The 22,660-nt window shown below is 29.5% G+C and overlaps 1 protein-coding gene across 1 annotated transcript; it reads right to left on the reverse strand.

Annotated features, from left to right (window-relative positions):
* Positions 1–16,027: 16,027 nt before the first annotated feature.
* On the reverse strand, positions 16,028–20,668 carry LOC113849132. Its single transcript, XM_027478796.1, has 3 exons — positions 19,320–20,668; positions 17,668–18,917; positions 16,028–16,432 (listed from the first exon to the last, which is right to left on the reverse strand). Exons 1-3 carry the CDS (start codon positions 19,975–19,977, stop codon positions 16,373–16,375), a joined length of 1,968 nt encoding a protein of 655 aa, XP_027334597.1. The 5' UTR covers positions 19,978–20,668; the 3' UTR covers positions 16,028–16,372.
* Between the last annotated feature and the right edge of the window lie 1,992 nt (positions 20,669–22,660).

Genomic DNA, 22,660 nt, shown 5'->3' on the forward strand with positions numbered 1-22,660 from the left:
GTCCTTGGAAAGTAAGAGCATTCCTACCTAAAAATTCAAATAAGTGAAAAATTACGAGATAGAGTGGTATGCATACCTGCGTAAATACTATGATTTCCCAAGACCACAAAAAGTTAGATTCAAATTTTATTTGTTCATGCATTCTTGGTACGTGAAACTCGATCGAGATTATTTTTATTTGTCTATTTAAAATGATTTTGAAATGATCATTAGCTGAAACGTATTGTTTAATTTTATTGACAGGTATGGTCAAAGAAGAACCTTCAGTTCCCTCATTAATCCAAGAGAGAATAAGTGGACAATTTGCGTATTCAATTTCATACAAAAAAGCATGGAAAGCAAAGTAAAAAGCAATTGTGACAATATTTGGTGATTGGGATGAATCTTATATAACATTACTAAGATGGTTAGAATACATGCAATTACATGCTCTAGGGTCAGTTTACAAAATTGAGATCAATGATTATGTGAGAGGTAATGTAATGAATAATAGATTTAGAGTCTTTCATAAATTATTTTGGTCATTTAGGCAATGTCATGAAGCCTTCAAGTTTTGTAAGCCTATAATACAGATAGACGGTACCTTTTGTATGGTAAGTATAAGCAAACATTGCTAATTGCTACAACTTAAGATGGCAATAACAGTGTGCTTCCTATAGCATTTGTCATTGTTGAAGGAGAAACATTATCAGCATGGAAATAGTTCTTAGCCATGATTCGTTTAAATGTTACTGATAAAACTGGAATTTGTTTGATATCTGATCGCCATCAAAGTATTAAAGGTGCAATGTCTAACCCACACATTGGGTGACAACCTCCTAATGCTTACCATGTTTATTGCATTCGTCACATTGCAAGCAATTTCAATAGAAGATTCAAAAATTCCACCTTGAAGAGTATGCTTATGAAATTAGGTAAGTATTTTATAACTATTAAATTTTATATTATCTATGAATATATACTTATTTTTCACCATTAACCATATAACTTATTTAAATGTAGCATATACACCCTACAAGCAAAGATTTGAAGCGAAGCTTAATACATTTCGTTCACATTCTCCTAAAGTTCAAATATGGATTGACAACATATCAAAGGAAAAGTGAAGTTTGGCTTATGATGATGAAGGGAGTAGCGTTATGGTCACATAACGACTAATTTGTCAAAGTTAGTGAATAAAGTTTTAAAAGGGGCAAGAAATTTCTCAATTACTACCCTTGTCAAAGCAACCTATAGTAGATTGGTTGAATATTTTGTGAAGCAGGGTGAAAGCACAATTAATGACATGAATAATGGTAAAAGATATTGTCGTAAATTAATTGAAGTTATAGAAAAAAAATCAAGAAAAAGCATCTTTACATCAGGTTCGTCGTTACGACATACAAAGAACAAGGTTCGAAATTGAAGAGGCTTTTAATCCAATGACACAAAGGGGGTCATAAGTGGAGTGTGATATTATCTACATGTAATTGTGAATGTGGCGAATTCCAGACATACCGATACCCATGTTCACATGTCATAGCTGCTTGTGTTACTGTAAGTATAGACTTTTGGCAGTATGTTGATCTTGTATATACTTTCCAGTATTCTGTGAAAGCATACTCATCTCAGTGGTGGCCGCTTAGAAATTAAATTAACATTTTACAAAATGATGAGTGGAAGTTATTGTCAGATCAAGATAGAGTACGAGGTAAAGGACGACCAAAAGCTTCTAAAATTAGAAATGAAATAGATTGGGTTGAGTCACAACCGCGACAATGATGTAGGTTATGTCAACAGCCAGGTCATAATCAACGTCATTGTCCTCAACAAAGCAATGCTAATATTCATCACAAGTAGGATTTTATGATTGTAAGCAGTATGCAAGGTTAATTTAATGTATGTTGTCTTATTAATTTAGTTTGATATTATGTCACATATTTAAGTCGTAGACAATGTCTGGAATGTGCCTAAATATAAACGAGTCGTGCATGTAAACCAAATAAACCAAAAACTTAAGTTTTAGACATCGTTTAAAGTTTTATAATACAATATGATAACATATTCTTAATCAGAATCCAAGGAGTGGTCATAAGGTCCCTCCTCATGAGGAGTGAGAATGCACTGTCGACGACGATCTTGAGCTCCATGGTGAGGGTTACGTCTCACATCAGGTCCTGCTGCATCTGAGGCTCTAATGAATTCAGCATTAAGATCAATTCCATGCTCATGCCCAAGTAGTAATGATGATGTTTGCTCACTAAGTCCACTTTGATGAGCGCCTACACCGGATGCATTCGGCAGGCAAAGTATGCATCAAATCCATACTATATGGTTGCCAAACAAACTACAATAGAAAAAAAAATATTAATTTAATTATTCATAAATATAAATTGATGATAACATATATCATTAACAAATAACAAATTACCTCATCATGTTTCAAATGATCAAATTTGAATCTAAAGTATGCTAGATCCTTTCTCCCCTTCCTATAATTTTGAAATCCTAACCACCTATAAAAACATAAATATCAGTATGATTGTTTGTAATAAAATACTGTTGTGTAAATATTGAATAAAAAAATTAAGATTATACGCATACCGTGCACATAAGGAAGAACATTCTGTGTGTAAGGAGAATCACCGAGAGTTAGAAATGGAAATCTATACCACGCCCACATCATCACAAGTGGAGTCAATCCTCCAATATCAGACTGATCAATATTTGTGGACATGCATAACTCTCTGTATAGGAATGCTAACGCTATAAATGTAGAACTAGGTGGTCTAACTCCCAACAAATTTTCAACGATTTGTGCCCTGTCACCTCCTGTAGGGGCAATAATTGGTCTTCCATCAATACGAAGACTCATCTGAATAGCAATGTCTTGAAAAGTAATAGTACACTCTCCAAGAGGTATGTGAAACGTATGGGTCTATGATGCCATCTTTCTACCAAAGCTGTAATCAATTGGCAGTCAATAAGAATACTAGCCAACTGTACTACTCCAGCAAATTCTGCTACTGTCAAATGAGGAATAATCTCTACTGGAACTCCCTCCATGCTAGCATGTATGAAATGACCTCTTCTCACTCTCAATATTGGGTGTTTACGGCTATCCCAAATATGCTCTGAAATATGAATAGACTGATAGCACAGTAATGAACCATCCTCGAGGTTGGGATTTAACACCCTATTACGAGACAAAGATGATGTCATCTGAAATCTATTTAAACAACTAAACTATAAACTTCAAATTTATAATATAAGCAACAAAATTTTATAAAAACAATTTCATTTCAGTATTAAAAAAACTGTACCTTAAAATAGACTCTATCAATTATTATAGTAACAAAAAAAAAAACTCTTTTATTAAATTTACCTGCAATTAGTAAATTTACAGCATAAGTTTCAATAATACCTTACAAAAAAAATTATATTTTCAAAATATTATTATACAAAATTTAACCTCTAAATTCTTACTAATGTATTTAAATTGTTTTTTCACTTAAATTAACACATAAATTTATTATTACTAATTAAAATCATATAAATAACTACAAATTTCTTAAAATATTCAAATATCTAAATTACTAATTATCTAATTTTTTTTATTTTCAATCATTTATATTTTAAAATAACATTTTCAATTTTATTTAACTTAAAATTTTATATATTTACCTTTTTTCACTTAATTCCTTATTCTTTTACTCTAATTTTTTTTTCAAATTATTTCAATTTATAATTAAGTGACAAATAACTATATTTTTATCCTTCACAATTTTAAATTATTTACTATTTCTTAATTATGGGACATAATATTTATTGAAATATTATTACAAATTTAACGACTGCAGTTTTTTAATAATAAAAATTTATTAATTAACATATTTTATTCTTATTATTTCAATTTTGTTTTGTTATAATTATTTTTTTATTTTATTAACCTTATAATAATCACATATAATTCTTCCTGATATATTTATCTAATTTAATTTTTTTTATATTTCTTAATTAATTTATATTTATATATTTATCTAATTTAATTATTTTGTTATTTTAACATAGTAATATTTGTATATCAATAATAATATTATCATCATTTTTACTTTTAAATACGGTTTTCTACGTAAAAAATAAGAATATTATAAATTTTAATTTAAATATTTTTCTATTTTTATATTTATCTATTTTTGTATTTTTGTATTTTTCTATTTTTTACATGCATAAAATTACAATAAAATAAATTATAATCTAAATTTTGACTAACCTGACGCGAGAATGCTAGACCACCGAAAGCCCCCTTTCAATCTTGCAATCTTCTGATCTTCCTGAAATGGGTTCTGCGACAAAAACGGATAAAAGAAATTATATTTTTTTAAAAAAATATTCATATATATATCTAACATACAAAAAAAATCATTTCTTCTTACCTTACAAATTTTTAAAAATGCCAAAACTTTCACCCTTCCTTTGCTTTTTCGTTTTGCTTTTTGCTAAAAAATTTTAACTTTTTCACTTACAAAACGAAGAAGATGAACCAAAAGCAGACCAGAAGCACCAAGGGAGAGAGGGAGGGGCGAGCAGGAAGGACCTCCTGCAATAGTGCGACATGGACCAATCAGATGTGTATCGGTCCTGAACATGCTGACATTGGTGTCGTCAAACGCAGTACCGACACTAAAGTCGGATCTAAACCGTCCGACACACTGGAGAACCTCCACGTGTTTAGTTTGCAGCCGTAGATCAGTATTATCAAAATCTATCTGTTAATATTTGTAATAGTGTCGGTTACAAGTTTGACGACACTATTAATTTAAAAAAAAAAAAATTTATGTGTCGGTTATGTATCTTTCGATACTTCAAACACCTATCATTTTTCATCCTAGACACAACATTTGTTACGAAACAACCCCATATGGAGAATTTGTTTCTCCTTTAATCCTATGCAGGCAAAAAAGTCGTTAAATGGGTACCTACAAATACTTATAGGTTTTTATGATTCCTTACTAAAAATATAAAATTATAAAAAATTTAAAATACAACAAGCTATCATCAACCATTTACATAACATTAAAAGAGAAATTAAATCATTCACGACCAATGGTTAGAGCTGTCAAAAAGTCCATCTGACCCAACCCTAGCTCTAGCCCATCAAGGTTAGGGCCAAAAAGTTCGCGGGCCAAAAAGCCCATCAATTTATAAGCACATAAAGCTAAAAAGCTCACAGAGATAGGGTTAGGTTCAGGGTTTTGTAACGCCCCGAATTTTGGTAATATTAATTATTATTATTATTATATATATGTATATATATTCACATGTGTGTTGATTTATTTGATAATGATGTTTACGTGTATTAAGTACATGGATGTGTATGTATATGTATAACTGGATATGGCTGAAATGGACTAAGTGCCTAAGTGCAGGGCGAGATACTGGGTTGTTCTCGCTATAACGAGAGGATTCTCGCTGTAGCAAGAAGGCCTTAGGAGGAAGGACTGAAACTATCACTTTCCGCTGTAGCGAGAGACGTCTTGCTGTAGCGAGAGAGCGACAGTTTGGAGTGCATTTCTGGGTGTAATCTCGCTGTAGCGAGAGGGCCTCGCTGTAGCGAAATTTTGCAGAAACTAGAGTGCAGTTTTCTCTGATTTTTTTGCTACAGCAAGAGGGCGTGTCACTGCAGCGAGAGTGTCGCGACCAAAAAAGGATTTAAAGAGGTTAGGGTTCGGGGAGAGTTATTTCTCCCTCTCCCTTCGATCCTCTCATGCCTAAAGTCTTTTCTATCGATTAATTGCCTCCAAAGCCGTTCGGGAGCTTGATTGAAGGTTGAATCCGTGTGAGGAATGCTTGGAGGATGAAATCCATGAGGGGGAGCACTTCTTGGTAGATTTAGCGTGTGAAACGTCAATCCAAGGTAAGGGGGGACTCTACCTATCTCAATGTGTTGTAATTCTTGTGTGCTTTGTTGATTAATGCTATGTGGATGAAATAGTAGAAATTGCGTGTTGAATGGAAATTGATGTGCAATGTGATGTGTGCTGGATTAGTTAGGCCCTGTGAGGGTGATTGTGTGTGATGGAATGTCATTGATTAGTGAATTAATGATATTGTGAACAAATGCGGGCCCGAGAGCCGTGTAATATAGATAAATATTGGCTATGTGTCGTGTAATGTGAAATGAATGTGAGTTGTGTGTTGTGTGTAAGTATGATTATTGCATGCGTGAATGGAATATGTATAAATGGGCGTGTTAGCGCCGTTGTAATGTGCTATGAATGGTTCAGCGATACACTGGGGGTGTGGAAGATGAGGACGGTAGAAATATCTTGGGGAAGAGGGAGTGGTGGTGACATCGACTGTGGAACGGGTGCACCACAGGCCACACACTTTCTTCCTGACTAGACCTCTGACCACTACCTTTGCTGAGCGACCCGTGACTGCCCACGTGGTATCCTTCAGGTGGGGGTAACCGGCAACCATTCATGGTGTAAATTTGTGATCACAGTGTCAATGTGAGTGTGACTGACATGCGTAGGCACATGTTCATGAATTGTGCTTATGGATATGATGATGCTGTCTGTGATTGTATTTATTTAATGTATTGAAATATACTGGTGAATGATGTTGTTTGTGTTATATCTGTGTAAATGTATTGGAAATGTGCTAAAGGTGAAACTCTATGCTGACTGTGTGTTTTGGGTAGTGTAGAGTACTCACTCTTACATTCATTTTTCAGATAATCAACACGATTAGCACCAGACTCAATGAAGGGGTGGATGGAACTGCTATAGGACTTAGGACATTATTTGAAAACTATTGTATTTGAATAAGTCTTGTTGCAACTGTTTGATATAATTCATAACCCATTTCTTTATTTGAAATGGTTTATGAAACTTGAATCAAAATGAACATTTTATTATTTCAAAAATTTGCGAAATTTCTTATTTATTGAAATTAAATTTAAGGTGTTACAAGTTTTGTGAACCAAAAAATTTATATGTTCTTAAAAAATTAAATTTGAAAAATTTTGATATAAATTGTGATAATTATTAAAATATTTAGTAAAAATATTTATTTCATATAATATTTTTATAATAAACTTGTAGTCCAATAAAATTACTTAAAAAAGAGGAAAATAAAATAAAATTTATATAATATTAAATATTTATAATAATTATTGTTATTAAATAAAATTAATAAAAATAACGATTATTATATAATTTTAACAATTTTTTATATAATTTTTATCTATATTAGTGATAATTATTAAATAATTGTAAGAATTTTTTTTTATAATTTTATAAATAAATTTTAAAATACTATTTAAGTATCAACTATAAATTTTTTCATATTATAAATTTTTAATTATTATTTTTCTTGATTTATTTTCATAAAATTATTAAAAATATTATATATATATATATATATATATATATATATTATTTTTTTCTAAGGATCATATTTTATTTATGAAAAAATATCTTATATTCAAAAAATAAAGTCACAATAAATACATAAAATTGACAAAAAAAATAACATTGACAAAATTTGTTAAATCTAGTGAATGAAAGTTAATATGTTAAAAAAAGTAAATAAACATTTTTATTTTAGAAATTGTAGACATGAAATATTTTACATTATAAAATTTATGGATGCAAAAAAGTAATATGTGAACAAGTAAGAATTAATGAATGTTTGCAAATTTAAATTTTGACTTATCTTATTTAATAAAATTAATATTTAAATTAAAATAACTTATATTTCTAAATTTTTATCTTAATAAGAAATTTATGATAAAAATTAATATAAAATTTTAAACTAAATGTAATATATATTATATTTAATTTTATTTTATACATTAATTTATTATTTTAAACTCATAAATATACATAAAATCAAATACACTACAACATTAATGTAATATAAAAAAAAATAGTATGTATACGATAAATTAAAAGACATACTTATATAGCACATATAAATTGATAAATTCACTAATAATTTAATTTTTTTATTTATATGTTGATTTATGTAAATATTTACTAATTATTGAATTTTAAGTATATATTAATAATTATATTTTTTTAATAATAAAAAATTATCTATACTTATATATCTATATAAAATTTATTAAAATTAATCATTTAAGATTCTATAATTATTAAATTAATTATTTAAGATTCTACATATTTATATTTATATTAAAAATAATCATACCATGTATAAACTTAAGCTATAATGAATCTATAATTATTAAAAGTCATTAAAAAATATTTAAATATGTTAGGACTGATTAAATTTATTAAAATAATTATTAATTAGTATTTTATAAAATATTATTTTGTCAGTTAATTATTGTTTAGATAAAAATATTTAATACTTATTCTTGATTAAAATCATAAATTATTTTATAATATTAAACAAATACAAAAGCTAAATTTAATTTAATTTTATAATATAATTATATTTGATATTATTTTTATGATAAAATTTTAATATATTGAATAAATATTTTTTATTTTTAAAATTATTTTTATATTTTAAATATAAAATTTAATTTATTTAAATAAAATAATTTAATAAATATTGTAAAAAAATGATATAATAGTTATTACTTACTTTGTAAAATAAGTGGGCTAACCTACCTCTAACCCTGACCTAGTCCACTATTTTCTTAATTTTAGGGCTTAGGGCCAATGTAAACTTACTAACTATAGAGCTTTTAAAAATATAGAGTTATACAGGGGACTAATAGCGTAGGGCTTAGAGTTTTGACCCATTTTGACAGCTATATCAATGGCAAATGAATGGAGATGAATGCTAATGTTGGAGACGGGAAAAGAAGATGTTGTTTAGGAAGGAAGGAAGCACTTATGAACGTTGTTTAGCCACCAGAGGTAGTGGACCATAGCAACAGACATTGATTTTGGCAAGGAAGAGGCGCCACTCAAGCCATAAAGAAAATGACATTGACTTTCGAAGTAGGTTACTAATGTTAGGATTATGCTGTTTTTATTTATATATATAAGGTAATTTTATAATTTTATATATAAATGAGTACCTATGGGCACGAGTGTCTTACTACGCGACTTTGTCCTGTTTTAATTAATAGGTACCAAAAATTTATTTATTAGAATTGTGGGTAATCATTTGAAAATTCAAACTCAACTTATAACAAGTATTACTTGCGAGTGCAAGTTTTATAACCATCTCATTTATGAGCATTCTTCCATATTCACTTTCCTCATATTTTCTTTGAAACCTTATGGCAACCATTTGTTATTTTTTAGTTGAGAAAGTTGGGAACAAATTGTGGTGGAGAAGGTGAAGAGAGGCTGTTGGAGATGTTGATGAAGTCGTCGGCAAAAGAAATACCGACAAGCTCTAGATGGAAAGTGGAAGCTTTCAAAGGTTGGTGCGTAATTGTAGTTGTCTATAAAGGAAGTGAGTTTTGTTGTTCTTCATCAGAGTCAAAGTTGATTTTGAGACAATGGCCACAAAGAAGAAGAAAAAGAAGATTGCTAATGCCCCTACCACTATAAGGCAGAATAGGAATTTGAGAATATTTTTGTCTCATAAATAGAAAAATTGAATGTTTAACTAACATAATTCTTCTTTGCATAAGTTGGTAAGTATAAAGCATGGCGTTGTATAGTTTCAAAAGTTAAAGTCTAAATTACACATAACCAAATATATTGGAGAGACAAAATAGACTTTTTCCTAATAATAATGATAATAATGTATTGATTAATATAATTAGAATGTACATATTATGACATATTAATTGATGTAAGAATATATGGAATATCATGCATGGTCTTAGAGTATATTTTGAAATATTAATGATGTGACTATTATAATGTTTGATCTGTTGTAAATTTATTAATATCATATGCAAGTTAGTATTATTTTGGTGTATATTATATTTAATAATGTTCTTGTATTACTTGTTTCATTCATGGAATAGAGAATTTAGTAGGGTAATAAATACTCACTCTTATAATTATTTTTTAAGAATTAAAATGAAGAATGATTTGTTCTAGGATCATATTCTCAGTGATATTGCAAGAAAGAATACGCTTTGTTAGGATTAAGTTATATTAATATTATAATAATTTTGATTAAGCCCTAATTAAAAATTAATTTAATATATAAAAAAGTTTGATGTCAATTTTAAAAACTTAAAGATTTTTATAAAGTTTATTGTAAATATGATTTGAAGTATATTTGTAATATTTAGTAGTTAATTCTTTCAATCTTACTTTTTATCCTAATTTTAAATTAAATTATAAAAATACATTTTATGAATGAGACTTATTTACAAAGTTTTAAGATTTTAATAATTTTTATTGTTTTAAGATTTAAATCAACATGAACATTTTTTAATTTATCTAAAATATTATCTATTTTAATTAAGTTTTATCAAAATTTATATATAAAACATATTTTGACCACAAAATCAAACAATAATAATAATAATAATAATAAAGAATTTGTCTAAGTTGCATTTAATACTTGCACATGTTACGTGCAAGATTATCCTGCAAGAGTTTGGACTTTCATTTTGATGTTAAATCAATTTATTATAATAATAAATTACACTATTATATATTTTAAATAAAATTAAAGACAAGTAAATTTTTTTCAATTTTATATTTGAATAGCAAGTGAGTTTATACTCGGAATGGAGAGGAGAATACTTAGGCCATAATCGAAGATGGTGAAATGGTAGAAATGATAACTAAAGATGATAATTTTAGCTGTAGGTAACAGTACAAATTTTCATTTTTTTCTTCTTAGTATTTTTCTTTCTCTTTAAATATCTTGTTTTTTAATTTTTTATATTTTCTCCCTTAAAAACTTTACTCTTGTCTCCTAAAAATTTTATTCTCTCCTGTTCTTTTCTTCTTCTTTTTTTCATATCTCCTCCTTAAAAATTTTAATCTTGCCTCCTAAAAATTTAATTGTTCATCCCCTACCGAAATCTCTCCTTTATATTTTTATATTGGTCTTCTTTTTACTTTTAGAGTTTTGTAATATACTAAATGTCTGAGGTTTTCTTTATTGATGCTAAAAATTTATCCTTAGTGTTGAGTTAAAGTTCGCATAATGCAAAATTTTAATTTCTAGGAGCTCAATATTTTCATTTTTTTTTTTCTGTTAAAACATCTTTATTTTTATTTTATTTTTTTAAAAATTTTTTATAACAATCTCTTCTTGGAGATAAAAATTGGTGTTCACACTTATAATTTATCTTTTAAAGCAATTCTTTAACAAAGTTTTAACTCTTTATTTAGGTGATCAACTCTTTATTGAATCCATTCTTCTAATTATCTCATTACTTACTTATGTTACCGAAATAGAATGACAAGATTTTATTATTTTATTTCTCATGCTAAAATGTATGTTTTAGAAGTACCCAAACTTTCTAGTCTCATTCAATCATGTCTCAATTAGTTCCTTTTTTTTTTGGCAATATTTGGTAATCTAAAAAGTTATCTTAGCACTAATTATGGAAGACTATTAGGAAACAAAACATAAAAGATTAAAAAAATCTGGCATAATTAATGAAAATTATAAAAATAATAAAATTTTGCAAAAGCCCTCCCAACACATTACCAAACATTCTTATTAAAAATCACAAATAAATAAGCTTATTTGACCCTATTACTCGAAAGAATAGGACCGAGAACATTTTATAAGAGCAATAATTAACTTGAAAAATACATGTTGAATCGAGAGAAACTCAAAAAGTATATAATTCTAACCACACATAGAAGACAAAAGGAGGAAGCTTCAATCGAAATTTCACATCAAAATACCAACCCACCACGGAGATATACATCATACAATTTCGACAAAATGAAGAAGAAACTTCAAGACTTCTTGAACTTTGGTCTTTTAGAGGCTTGAAGCTGACCCTTTTTGACATGCAATGGCGACAAGAGTAGATAGAACTTAGCATGCATGGCTAAAAATAGCATTGTCACTCATGGGTTTTGACAGAAAGGATGCCAATAAGAAAGCTTTTTCCTTGCGGATTGAAGGATGTCAAACTCAACTTTGCATTTGCATGTGATGGAGTAAGGGCAACGAGTTTGACCTTGCAAAGTGAAGAAAATGAAGTCTTTTTAAACAAAAAAGAAGAAGGTGTAAGGTAGAAGGGATTGATTGAGTGTCCAAAATGTACTCTACATGTAAGGAAAAGTGAGTAAATGACAGTAAGGATGAAAGCTCAAGGTTTCAGCCATGGAGAATGAAAGGAAAATAGAGCTTTATGTGTTGGATCCTTGATCCAACATTGGTCTTATATGTGAATAATTATATATTAAGGACACCTTCGGTTATGCCAAATTAAAAGTGATCAAATAAATTAAATTGGTCAATTATGTATCTGAAAGGATATAGGACCTTTAATGTGTGGCAACTAAAGGGTAATTCTATTTTGTGATGGGTAAAAATAGAAATACCAAAAGGCAGCCTTATTTGTCTATAAATAGGTTAGGTCCCAGGACACACTACGTTCTTTTCTTCTGACATCCCATTATCAGAAAGAAACAGACAGATTGCTAAAAGGTTCTCTCAAGAGAGTACATGTTGATCTGGAAAGCCAAACCTTAGCGCTCTCTTATCATTATGAATTCAGGTATGTTTCCATTTTTTTTGTTTTCGATGATTAACATGATAGATTCAGGGATATATAGATGATAGTTTTCATCAGGCTTAAGTTTGTTTCTAACATTATGAGTTTGAGGAAGAAAGTGGAAAGTGAAGAATGAGAAAGTAGGATTGATGTCCGTAATGCTTAAGCGGGGATTGAGATAATTTCCTCTCTTTTTTCCAATCGATATTAACATCAATTTAAATAAATTAGATGTGCAATTAGATTTTGTAAGCTCTTTAATTGACATGAGTGGGAAAAAGAAGGGAGAGTTTTTCACATGATATTGAACGAGGTTGGGAGATGATTTCACTATATAAAAAATACAATTTTAGGAGTACATTTTCATTTTCATTGTTCCTTGCATATATGTTCTTTTATTTTCATCCCTTAAATAGTTATGGGTTTGATTTACACAAGCCAATGTTTTGTTCCATGACTCTGATAGAAGTTAGGACGGTTTTGACGGTGGTATTAAAAGTCTTGATACCAATGATTTCATCGAAGGGTATACCTACAAATAACACTCTAAAGATCAATTTAGGTAGGATTTTGGTAGAGAATAACAAGTAAACATATAGACCTTAATTGACTTGATTGAAGAAGGTTTTGTGCGTGGTTTCGTAGGTTGAATGGGAAATGTATTATAGTCTATGACCTTTAAAGCATGGGTACAACACTTCCAGTTCCCGAATAAGTACCGGGTACGGGTACATACTAGATAGGTACTCAAATAAATTTGTAAAAAAAAAAGTTGGGTGGAGAAAGTGAGTAAGTGAGTACCGTTTGAGTATGGAGAATAAATTTTTTTAACTAAAATTTTAGAGTTTTAAATTATTTTTTTTCAAAAATTTGATTAGTTGTCTCTTTCTTCCCTCTAACCTCCACGTATCCGTACTTCCTTCGGCCTCTACATACTTATAGGTTGGATAATGTTACTTTTCTCCTCTCATTTCAAATCTCAATCATTAGCTTTTACTGGTGAATAACAACAACAAATGGTATCAGTGATCTCTTTCAAATATACTAAAATTTGTATACTTTTATTTTATATACAGTTTTTTATATTTATTTTATACAATTATATATATATATATATATATATATATATTTAAATTAACGTATCTGTATCCTATTTTTTTTTGAAAAATGCCATATCACGTACTCATATTCGTACTCGTTATCATACCCGTATCCATGCAACATATTCTATAACCACGGTACGAGGGAGCTGAAAATTTACCTCTCTTGCCAATACATGACCTTTTTGGGATCCGAGATCAAGCTTAGGATGATGCTTTAGTGTTAAATTTTGTGTTGATTTTGCTAGGGAAGTGGTGATTTGACCCTAATAACTACTATCAATTACATTGACCACGAATTATCAAAAGAGTGTAAATTTTTTGTATGATAATGATAATACTCAAATGAAATCCAAAAAGCTAAACATGCCAACACTTAAAGTAATATTCTTATTTAATTTTTTTGAAAAAAGTCATAGTTCTTTTAAGTGTAACTCATCACATAATTTTGAAAGATAATAAGATTTTGTTAACTCATTTAGCAAAACCATAAAATGAACTGATCTCAGTAGCCTTTCTGATAATGTGATTTTGAGATAATGCAAGGATGTCGTAAGATCCCACTAATCCCACTGCTTCAAGAAAAACGTATGTTGTTATGCAATATAAAAATGACTAAAATATGATTTAATTGTAGGTTTTTCTTACCAAAAATTTTTTAGTTTAGTGTGAAAAGCTAACTTCTGGCTAAAAGTTGAACGCTATTAAAGTTATGTTTAGTTAAAAGTTAGATGAAAAACTATTTTTTTAACTAAAAGTTGTTAACTTAGTAAATTAAAAATATTTGATAAAATTATTTTTTGAATTAGTTAATAAATATAAAATGACATAAAATAATATATTTAAATATTTTTATGTAATTTTTTATTTTATCAACAATAAATTTTTATGTAATTATAGTTTATCAAACATTATATTAAAAATTAAAAATAAATAACGTAAAATTTTAATAATTAAAATAAACTGTAATATTAAAAAATGCTGAGGATGAAAAAAACAAAAGCTACAAACTCATTATTTTAAATAATATTTATAAAAGCGTTATAAGTTAGTGAGATAAACTTAATTTCAAACGTCTTTATTTTAATCAATTAAACTTTAAAAGCTTATCAAACAAGTAATAAACTTACTGAAATGACTTGATCAAGATATACCGTAAAGTCAATTTTATGAAATGATTTTGTAAATTTGTTTTATATTCAATAATTAATCTGTACAAAAATCATGATTTTTAATAGATAAATATAGATTATCTAAACAAAATTGTTTAAAATTCATAATAGAAAAATTTTCACAAAATATACTAGTTAGTCTGTCTTTATGAAATTCATCCCGTAGAAGTTAATGTAACTAGTTCCTAAAAATGACAATTTATGATACTTTCTGTCAAAAATATTTGAAACTTTTTTATTTATAAAAATTAATTCGGAGAGATGAAATTATTTAAAAACTGACAACTTTATGAGATAAACTTATTACTTATAAAAACAAATTTATATAAACATGTACTTTTAAAAACTAAAGGAATAAAAAAAAATCTTCTTTGGGGAATCAAGTTGTATCTCCGTCACGTAACGTTTTGATATGCGAGAAAATTAGAATACATATGTATGCATAAAAAATAACCATCAGAGACATGAAAACGACCCCTACGCATATTATGTAACAAACAAATTTCAAACACTACGCAACAAACTATTGTTAATTAGTGTACACATGTATAAAATTATATACCCAGACACACAAAAAATAAAAAATAAAAATAAAAAAATAATATATATATATATATATATATATATATATAATTTCAGTTCCTAATCAGTTAAAGAAAAAATAAACAATTAAAGAAAAAACTATAGTAATCAACGAAAGTTAGTCTGAATAGCCTGCTCAATATCACTTAAGTAAAATTTTTAGTTCGAATTATTATATATGCAAATTCTTGTATATGCAAGATTAGATCCTAGTTAAAGATTAAATTTTTTTACTATTACCCTTAAAGCAGAGACACTAGTTAATATTTGCCTAGGTCAAAGATAAAACAAATTCTACAATAAAGTTGAGGAATGATACTTTTGCCATCATTAATCATGCGAGAGGCATCAGCCACTCAATGCATTACAATATTACATATGTCATCATCAGAAAACACCAACTTCTAGAGAATATATTAATAACCAATAACTAGTTAATAACCATGGTCTCTCTACTTTTTATGCCCTTAATCAAGCTTTTAAAAAATAACTATAAATATCATCTTTTTAAAAGCAAAATCACACACACAAGCACATAATCATGATTACTACTTAAAGAAGAAATAAAAGCAATAGACATGATATCTGAAGCAACAAGAACAAGGGAAAAGAGGATATGTACAGTTCATATTCCATCAATTGTGCCACATCCCTCCAAGGCAAAACACAAAACAAGGTGGGATAATTCAAAAACTGTACTTTTAACTATATATTTGGCCTAGTGGACTATGATAATGTTTATTTACATACTAATAAATAAAAACAAACTGCTACGAGGTAAAAGAAATACTGATGAATTCTAGTTGCTACCAAAGGTGATTGCCATTTACAAGTAGCCAAGGATGCTACTATGGAGCAAAGCTAAAAACCTCATGACACTTACTTTACATGATTTAGTTGCTTTCACATGTCCCCAAAGACGCACTTTGGCAGCGTCTTTTCCTCAAGCTCACCTGAAAAGGAAAGGGTATAATTATCATTGGTCAACGATCAACAATTACATTATGACCTTCATTACAAATAAAGGTGTTTTGTTCTCAGCTAAAGCACGGCGACAAATACAAGAAGGGTGTCTCTATTGATTTTATGTTTTTATGTTCCTCCATTGGGAGATATTTTGTTAACCCTCTTTCTCCCCTCCCTTCCCTTCTTCTCCCTCTCCCTTCAAACTCCAAACAAAGCCTAAGTGTCTATTATCACTCTATTTAAGTAATATTCATATATTTTTTTCTCTCTTACAACCATATTAATATTAGATGTATGTAAACAAAAATCACTAAAGGAAGAGTATTACACATGAGAGTGACAATACCATACAAGAAATACGCCAGGAATTCAAGTATCTTAGGTTGTTAAAGTAGCACATCTTTTATTATATAAGAAATTTTGACATACAAGAAAATGTCATTTCAAACAATTTATGGGGAGTAACCAAGGCTTTCTGTACCTTGATGACCAAGCTTGAGTTTTGACGTTTGCTTTTGTACAGGATTGAATTTTAAAGAGGTTCAGACATAAGACTATTCCATGGAGATATACAAAGGTGGCAGTTATGGAAACGTAATTGAATCAGTAACTTTCAATCATTTCATCTTTTATGAACTTAACTTGATAATGGTCCTAGGTAATTGGGAAGGTTCTCAGACATAAATATACTGTAAAAGGTACAATTCATCTAACTTGTAAGAGCAAGAAATATGTTTAAAGCTACATGAAGATAAATTTCATACAAGATTGACTATATAACAGTACATAGAAAGTAAAACAAAAGTTCTTTTGCTTACCAGAATTATGTATTTATAAATCAAATTGTTAAACTCCTCTGGCATATATCAAATTTACTTTCCAATCATCATGTCCATCATCAAATATGAGAATTTTAAGCTTTAAATTAAAAAGCTCTACAATCAAGATAAGATCTACCTCAACCATAATGATAATCCACTACCTTCTTCTGTGCATATCAATTTATATTGCTTTGCATGGTCATGTCAAATTCAAGTAAATATTTGTCATTTGTCTCATGACAGAAGCATAATAAACCATTACATACTAGAAAGAATGACAAACACAATCACCATATAAAGTTTAGTCAACAAGAACAGAGGACCATGGCTATTGTCGCAAATACATGCTTCTAAAAACAAATTTGGTCTAAATTCAAGAGGAAGTACACAAAATGTTTTACCTTAGATGATGAAGGGGGCAAGGAAGCCCGACGTATAGGGTTTCTCAGCTGTTTTATCCTTTGAAGATGGTTTGCTATCTCCTCCAAAAGCTTCAACTGACGCTTTTCACCTTCTCCATTCTCTGCAATTAAAGTCAATTTTTCCTTCTCATGTTTTAACATCCTCAACCTTTCTCCGAGAATTTCGATCTCATTGCTAATCTTTAACTTTTCATAATGAACTGCACATGAAGAATCACTTCCATAATCAAAAGGCAAAGTTCTGCGTCTTGAGCTTGAGAACATGGATAACTGACTACTCGAGCCATCATCAACACTATTACCATTTTCAGTCTTGCCTGCCCCCGGACAATGACTCCCTACATTACTACTCTGTACTGCTAAACTTCCAAATTCAAGAGATCTATTTGTGGGTTCATTTGTAACAGTACTCAATGAAGAGCTACTTAACTTTTCATTTTCCTCTTCCCTAAGTTCTATGTTGTCATTAATGACATGAACATCAAGAACATCAGGTTCAGTATCGTAAAAGGAGCTATGCAGGTTGTCATGCACTTGATCTTTGAGCTTTGTGTTTTTCTCTTGCTCTTCTCCATCTTCTGTATGGATACAAGTCTGAGCAACCATATAACTTGAGGAAATATCTGCCATTTCATCCTTCTTAGCAATTGATATGGTGCTTTGATCTTCAAATGTTTCGATTGAAATTGGAGGACTTCGTCCCCATTCATCAAGTTGCACCTTTGGCTTGTCAAATGATTGGTCACTTCCTTTCAAATCCGTCTGCCTATAAGCTTCAAGCTCCTTTTCCAAAAAGTGGTTCTCTCTTTCCCTTCTTATAAGGATTTCTTGCAGAATATTCATCTCTTCTTCATCATAAGCCACTCTTTCGTCTATCATCCTCTGGTATTGCCTCATCTCCATTTCCATTGATGCCTTCTCCTCCTGTAGACGCAATATCATAGCCATGGCTTCATCAGCAGCAGTAGCAGCTGCAGCTCTCTCCTTCTCTAGCTCAAGGTAAAGAGCAGCATAGGCAGCTTTCTCTTCTCCAAGTGCATTTTCTAAAATCTTGATACGGTCCTCTTCATTTCCAACAATATGAACATTGTTTTGTGCATTACTCCCGTACTTTTCCAATGATGACGAACATTTGTCCTGTCCAGGACTATCAACCATCGATTCATTAAATTCATAACTATGAAATGTCTTCTCATCCAAATCATTGCCCGTTTGGGCATCATCAATGCCTATGTACAGCAAAATACAGCAAGTTAAAAGCAATATCCAGTAGGCATAAAATAATAAAAATATAGAGAATAGGTGTTCAATGAGTATATATATATACACAAAAGATTCAACTTGTAACCCCTTTGAAAGCCTAAAAATCATCATTATCATCATAAGATGCTGAACTAAGTACCGATTTGAATTTCGGTAACCCAACCTAAATCTTGTAATACTAACTTTTTAAGTGACAAACCGCATATTACAAGAATCACAAACCCTTATCATGTAATAAGGATTATAAATATGCTAACATATGGGAGCTAGTCTAGCATAATTATCATTATCAACATTAGAAGTCTACAAATCCAAATTAATTTAGATCGCTGAATGAATGATAATTATGTTGGTCATTTCTTACTTACCAAGTGCACTAACTTCTTTCCCTGAACCAAACTTTATTCTTTCATTGGTTCTGTCTCTAATTATACTGCCATCGCAAGGCAAGCAGGAAGTGAGGACAACATCAGGTTGTAGATTATCACAAGGAACAACCGATGAGATTTTCCCACAATCATAACTAGCCCTCCTCCTGCGCCTAACTCCGGACCTTCTCTTCATACTCATGACCCTCTTCCCCTTAGGATCATACACGTTTTCCCTATCAACAAAAGGGACCAAACGTGGCCCTGAACATGAACTACAAGATGCCTCATCTTCCAACTCAACAACCCTATCACCATGTGGTCTCTCTGCAACCACTTGGTCATCATTAGCACTGCCTGAATGACCCTTCACTCGAATCAGATCAAAAGGGAACCTTTTAGCTGCCATGACTTGAATGGAATATATCTTCCTTGAAGGCCATTCAAACAGCACCTTATGCACACAGAAACTACTATTCCTAAACCCAAAACTCCCTTTGCAGGGACAAGGCAAACAAAGGCTAAAAAACCTGAAAATTTTGGACACAAAGAAAGCAAAAGCTGATCCACATAACAGGAAATAAGCTATAACAAGGTCAATAAAAGCTCCAATAAGTCCTCCCAATGTCCAAGAGTGTGTTGTTTCCTCCGTAGCCATCTTCTTCTCAAGTGCTCAGAAAAGATCATCACAAGTACCACAAGAACGTATCACCCAGTACCCACAAAGCAAAATCCAAAATTTTCACCGACCCTTGTCCCAAAATCCCCGATTAAAAGCACCAATGAAAGAATTGAAAAAAAGGGTGTTGATATAATGGAATCCAGATCATAGGAGGTGGTAAAACAACTTGAAGAAAAAAGCGAAAATACAAAAGAAACCCAAAATCATGGTATCTGCAGTTCAACCTTTTTGTTATTATTATTTTTGGAGAAGAATATTTACAAAACTTAGGAAATTGAGAGAAGGTTGGTGCGTACCAAGGTTGAAACAGAGGGTTAACAGTAAAAACAAAATAAAAATGAATGAGATTTTCAAAAAAGGAAAATAATTAATAAAGTGAAAAATGAAAAACAACTCAGAAAGGAATGGAGAATAATACAACAGTGATGATGATTGAGGGAAGAATATTGAGATTGGCATGTGATTTTTAAAGCCTCGTGGAATCATAGTTTATCATCATTGCAGCCCCCAAAGCTCCATCCAACTTCTTCATTCTTCGGTAAGACAGAAACGAACGACGCCGTTTGTCATCGCCTCCCAAATCGCCACGTGGTGCTTAGTGTTATATTATTCTGATTTAGCCTGAAAAGTTTGCTGCCTCTATTCTCATGCATATCCAGTAATGAATGCGGTGTACGTGGAAAGTTTTTACTATTTGTTTAAGAGCAATTAATAAAATATTAAAAAATAATAATTTTTTAATTAAAAATATAATATTTAATGTTAAGATTAGATATATTTTGTGTTCTTATAAATATTTACCTGTTTACCATAAACTTTTATAATTTTTTTAGAATTTATTTTTTAAAAATTAAGAAATTAGAATCTAATCTGAATTTAATCTTTATCGATTATTGTTAATTTTCTTTTATTAAATACTAAAGTAGCTGATAAAGTGTCAATTTAATATTTTTATGTGTCGTGTGACATGCTATATAATTTATTTTTTTATATTTTATTATTTAAAATTATATAATTATAAATAAATTTCTAAATATTATCTATATAGTTTCATAAAAAAAAAATTTAACATTTTTCTTTCTTCTCTATCGCCTCTCTCATTTTCTCTCTTACACCCTGTTCCTTCCGTGTCCACACACACACACAAATATCTGATTACTAAATAATGGCCAAAAAGTTATCTTCAAATGATAACAATGGCCAAAAAAGTTATCTTCTTATCAGATTTAAGGTACCTTCTCACGCATTCATAGATAAAGATTATGTTATTCTCGAGGCTTGCATAAAAGATTTTAGGACTCCTATTTACCAATACAACAAAGTTAGGAATGGAAGTAACTTTATAGAGTAAAAATTCCATTTTGAGCAAAATCCTTTTGTGGGGATTGCAGGTAAGCACATTGGGTGCTTTCTAACTTGGAAGAAAGGATTTGAAGAGTAGGCAACTTAACATCAGGGCAGCATTGCGAAGGGATTTGACTTGAAAGCCTAAAAAGATAAAACGCAGGAAGTATTTAATTAACGAAAGGTGGGAAGAGGTTATATCTCAAGTTTTAAGAACTTAGCCTATAGACAACCTTGAAAAGGAAAAGGAAAAGAAAAAGGGTTGGAGGAGGGGGTGCCAAGTGAAGGTAGGGAAGGGGAGGGGTTGCTGAAAAAAGGTGTGAAGAAGGGATGGGAGTAGGAGTAGGGGAGGGGGGAAAGTGCTAAAAGGGTTGTAGAAAAGGTAAGGAAAAAGGTTGTAGAGAAGAAAGAAAAAAGTTAAAAAAAAATTATACAATTATGTAAAATGTGTAATTATATAATTTTAAATAATAAAAGAAATGATGTGACATGTCACATGGTGCCATATAAAAATGAAACTGATATTTTATCAAACAGTACTTAACAGAAGAGAATTAATAGTAAGGATTAAATCTTAATTTCTTAATTTATTAGAAATTATAAAAAAAATTTGTTAAAATATAACTCCTAAAAAGTTAAGAAATTAAGATTTAATTAATTCTATTTTGTTAAGTGCAACTTGACAAAGTGTCAGATCATCATTTTTATATGGCACCATGTGATATGCCACATCATTTTGTATAATTTGATAATATATTTTAATTTCATTTTCATATTTCTTTAGTTTTATAATTTAATTATATATAACTTTAAATATTATTTCATTTATTATCCAGCCTTTATCGGATTGAAATTAAAGTCAGACAAATAATTCTATTAAATTTATTCTATTAATATTAAATTATTTTTCAGCATATTAAAATATTTATCAATTATTTAAAATCAATTCTTGATATTAAAATTTTTTAAAAGTTTTAAGTCAAACAGGATTTAAGTTAAATTCATTAGAGCCCATCTCATAACTAACGAACTTCAATTGAATGACAACAAAAAGAACAGACAAAAAAAATATAAATGATGACAAAAATTAATTACGATCCAAAATCTCCAATGGCAGTACGATGATGGATATTATATAGGTCTTATCATCTTGAATTATTGTTAATTTAAAAATAAAAATAATGGGAGAGTTCAAATAACTAATAAAAAGAAATTATTGTTCGTACTTAATTGCAACTGCAGGTTATCTTATCTAAACTATTAATAATTAATATTAAAAAATTATTTTATAATGCTATAAGATTTTATATATTTT

The sequence above is a fragment of the Abrus precatorius genome, unplaced genomic scaffold, assembly GCF_003935025.1.
Source record: "Abrus precatorius isolate BTA unplaced genomic scaffold, Abrus_2018 Scaffold9, whole genome shotgun sequence".
Lineage (NCBI taxonomy): Eukaryota > Viridiplantae > Streptophyta > Magnoliopsida > Fabales > Fabaceae > Abrus > Abrus precatorius.

Excerpts from the sequence above, each read along its gene's own strand:
- LOC113849132 (XM_027478796.1), bottom strand. The coding sequence starts at position 19,977 with ATGGCTACGGAGGAAACAACACACTCTTGGACATTGGGAGGACTTATT. Across the intron at positions 18,918-19,319 it reads GAAAGAAGTTAGTGCACTTG|GCATTGATGATGCCCAAACG; the intron begins GTAAGTAAGAAA and ends TGCTGTACATAG. Across the intron at positions 16,433-17,667 it reads TGCCCCCTTCATCATCTAAG|GTGAGCTTGAGGAAAAGACG; the intron begins GTAAAACATTTT and ends TTTCCTTTTCAG.